The sequence below is a fragment of the Pteropus vampyrus genome, unplaced genomic scaffold (genome assembly GCF_000151845.1).
Source record: "Pteropus vampyrus isolate Shadow unplaced genomic scaffold, Pvam_2.0 Scaffold131, whole genome shotgun sequence".
NCBI lineage: Eukaryota > Metazoa > Chordata > Mammalia > Chiroptera > Pteropodidae > Pteropus > Pteropus vampyrus.
Window position 1 is genome coordinate 2,291,379 of NW_011888912.1, and position 3,704 is coordinate 2,295,082.

The window sequence follows — 3,704 nt, forward strand, 5'->3', positions numbered from 1 at the left end:
GGCCACCCCTGGCTAAATCGCATCCTTCCTTTGGTGGAAGGGGTTTGCTAAGGCGGCAGGTTCTATGGAAGCCTTAGGGTTTGGAGACCAGTCCTGTGGCCCCATGCCCGGCCTCACGCCAGCAAGGGGAGGAGGGACATCTGAGCTCCGCCGTCACTGCCATGTACCCTCCCTGGGCGGGACGCTATCTGCAAAATGGAGTCAAGCCCGGCCTGTGCCTGGGAGCCGGCTCGGCCGCGTTCACCCTCGGGGCTCTGGACCGGGCCCAGCCCTTGTTTGGGGGGCGGGGAGTGTGCGGCAAGGAGCTGAGGCTGTGCCCTGGGACCTGAGCTCCACTCCCAGGGTGGCCTGTCCTGTGTTCGGCCAGACTTAGCATGAGGGTCCCACTCCCCAGGAGGGACCCCGCCACCACCCCCGAGAGGGTGACACTGCTGTGCACCCCCCGTGGAGCCCTGGAAACCTTCGGGTGACAGACCCAAGGCAGCAGTGCCACAGTGCCAAGGGGAGCCAGCATCCTTAAGCCTTCGAGCTAGCAGTTCGCCTGTGATGTGCCTCGATGGGCAGCCGCGGGGGTGCTGCTCCCCAGATGCTTTCTTCATGTCTCTGCCCCGCCCGGGCCTGTGGCTGCCGTGAGCAGCTGGCCACCAGCCCACGGCCAGGGGAGTCGGGAGGGAACATGCCCTAATATAGCCACCTGGGCTCCTCTGCCCGTCGGGCCCGGTGGCAGGACCAGCCGGGAGCAGCCCCTGCTGAGGCCCAGCCTCCTGGCCTGGACAGCCAGGTCGGTGAGGAGGCTGTCCCCACACTGGACTTGTTTTACAGCCACCACGGGGTGTGAGTTTCTAGAATCCTCCAGGGAGCCCAGGTGGGCATCAGGACCCATGGCACAGCCACACATAGCTGAAGGCTTCATATATTATCAAAATCTTACGGAAAAACAAACAGCCATTTGTACATCAGCAGGGAGCGTGAGGAAAGTGTCTGCTTTGGCGTCAGAACTTCAGGTCCGGCTGCTGTCTGTCCCTCCCCCGTCCAGAGCCCACTCCCTGTCCAGGCAGCTGCCCCTGCCACGCCCTCTCCGAGGGAGGTGGGGTGTCATCAGCCCGTCCCGTCCCCCTACCGTGGGCCCTCGCGATCTGCCACCAGCCCAGCAGTGTTGCCCCAGGGCTCCTCAGAGGCCCGGATCCTGGCCCCAAGGGCGGTGGGCTGGGCTGGTGACGTGGGCCCCGTGGGACATCTGTCCTGGACCACAGGCCTTTGGCAGCCTGCCAGCTGCGTGGGCCCCAGGCTTGCCACCTTCTCAGTGACTTGTCCAGATTCTTCAGCTCCAGATAGAAAAGAAACGTCTGGAGTTCTCAGACCGGAAAGGGAAGGCCAGAGAGCCGCCCTCCAGGTGCTCCATGGCAGAGCGGGGACATCGCAGCGGGGCAGCTGGGGCGAGGCAGCCCTGGAGGACGGTGCCTGGCCACCTGGTCCTACTGGAGCAGTTTGGGCACTGCCACCTGTAAGGGCAAAGCAGAGAGAGTTGAGGGAGGGAGCTGGCAGGGCCTCACGCCCCTGCCACCCCGGCCTGGGCGGCAGACACTGCGGTGCGTGTCTGAGCCGCAAGGGAGCCAGGTGCTGACGCAGGCGGCGTTCCAGACGCGGTCGCGAGGCCGGCCAGCTGGCTACGGACTCTGTTGCCCAGGGACAGCTGGCGGGCACAGTGCCGAGGGGCCTGGGGATGCGGGAGTGGGGTCAGGACGAACGGGGGGGCCGAGGCACAGCTTCTGGGTGCTGAGCTGACGGGAGGCAGTCCCCCCTCCTGGCACAGGTGCGCCTCTGGGCCCCTGCAGCGTCCCCAGGCGTCCCGGCCTCCAGACTGGCCCTCCCACACCTACTTACCTTCTTGAGCTGCTTCAGGTTGCTAGAGCGGATGGCGGCCAGCAGCTGGTCACGGGAGTTCTTCTCCTGGGCAGGGAGGGCTCTGTCCCCCATCTTCCTCTGGGTGGCGGGTGACAGCGAGTTCCTCAGGTTCTCCACGGCCAGAGGAGGGGCCAGGGGAGGGGCCAGGGGAGGAGGGGGTGGCGGTGGGGCTGCTGGGGCGCCCCCTTTCCCAGGCGAGTTCTTGGGCGAGGCCTTGGGAGACGGCTGGGGGGCGGGCCGGGGGGCGCCCTGGACCCGGGTGCCAGCCGCCGCCGCCTCCGGCAGAGCCCCCTTCTCCGCGGCGGCCTCCTGCGCCCGCCGCTGCTCCTGCAGGCGCCTCTGGCGCTGCCGGTCCATGTTGCGGCTGAGCAGGTTGGTGACGGCCATGCGGGGCCCGGCCAGCTCGAAGTGGTAGCCGAGCTTGAGCAGGGTGGTGTTGTCCCTGAGCAGCCGGGCCATCTCCATCTCCGCCTTGCCGCCGCAGATGTGCCGCTGGTTGTGGAAACGCAGCTCGGCCAGCGTGCCGTTGTGCAGCAGGGCGCGGAAGATGGCCAGCAGGCCCTGGCCCGAGATGCGGTTGGAGTCCAGGTTCAGGCTGGTGATGCTCCGGTTGGCCTTGAGCATGATGGCGATGGCGAAGGCCACGTGGTCGTCCGCCCGCGTGTTGGCCAGGGCGAACACCTTGACCACGCTGTTGAACTCCAGGGCCTCGGCGAAGCGCACCAGCACCTCGGTGGTGATGCAGTCCGAGTTGTTGACGTTCACCTCCGTCACCGTGGGGTCGTTGGCCCGCACCTGCTCCAGGGTCTCGTCGAAGATGCTGGGGGCCGCCTCCGGGGGCGCCTGTCCCTCTGCCGCGGGGGGCCCCCCTTCCTGGGGGGGCGCGCCCTTCCCGGCCTCGCTGCTCCTGGCGCCCCCTTTCGCCTGCTCGTCTTCCCTGTTCTCGCCCCTCTCCTTGGCGGCCTCTGTCTTCTTGTCCTTGTCCTTGACCTTGTCCTTGTCCTTGACCTTGTCCTTGTCCTCGACCTTGTCTTTGCCGTCCTCGACCTTGTCCTTGACCTTGTCTTTGTCATCCTCGACCTTGTCCTTGTCTTTGTCCTTGTCGTTGACCTTGTCCTTGTCCTTGTCCTTGTCCTTGACCTTGTCCTTGTCCTTGACCTTGTCCTTGTCCTTGTCGCTGCTCAAACCCGTGCTCCTGGCGCTGCCTCTCTCCCCCTCCTCCTTCCTGGGGGTGGCCCCCGCGTCCCCCCGCACGTCCCTCCCGGCCTCCGTCTTGTCCACGGCTGCCTGGCCCCGGCCCCGGTCGCTGCCCCCGACGACCTTCTCCCCCGTGGGCCTGGGCCGCTCCGCATCTTTGCCTTTGTCGGTGTTGCCTTTGTCCCTCGAGAAGCTTCTCTGCAGGGTCCCCCTCCTCGGCTCCCTCCCCACCTCTGAGCCCTTTCTGGGGCCCGGGGCTTTCGTGCTGGCCTCTCTGCTCCTCTCCGCTCCGTTCTTGGCGTCCGCCTTGGTTTCCACTCGCCTGCTTTCCTAAGAATTCAGAAAAGAAAAATAAACATGAGCTGGCTCGAGGGAGAGGAGAGAGGACGGACGAGCGTGGACGGCGCTTACGTAACCTCGGGACCTCTGGGGTTCGGGCGTTGGGGGGGGGGCTTGGTTCGGGCCAAATCCTCGGGGTCCTGGGACGCCAGCCAGCCCCCGGGGAGGCCGGCGGCTCCCCCCCGAGCCCTCGGGGCTGTCCTTTTCTGCCCGGAGACTAGGGCTGCGTCCGGGGGGCCTGCTGAGCCAGGCTGCAGCCCAGC

At 66.8% G+C, this 3,704-nt stretch overlaps 1 protein-coding gene across 5 annotated transcripts in view; it reads right to left on the minus strand.

Annotated features, from left to right (window-relative positions):
• Nucleotides 1-895: 895 nt before the first annotated feature.
• Nucleotides 896-3,704, minus strand: part of LMOD1 (leiomodin 1) — an 18,730-nt gene continuing 15,921 nt past the window's right edge. For 2 of the 5 annotated variants that reach the window (XM_023534748.1, XM_023534751.1), the window contains exons 2-4: nt 2,965-3,432; nt 1,885-2,919; nt 896-1,502 (exon numbers count right to left, since the gene is read on the minus strand). In XM_023534748.1, coding sequence (XP_023390516.1) covers nt 1,476-1,502; nt 1,885-2,919; nt 2,965-3,432 — 1,530 coding nt within the window. In that variant the 3' untranslated portion in view covers nt 896-1,475. Of the gene's footprint in view, nt 1,503-1,884; nt 3,433-3,704 lie in introns of all 5 variants that reach the window. The other 3 variants (XM_023534750.1, XM_023534749.1, XM_011367273.2) reach the window with 3 other exon arrangements.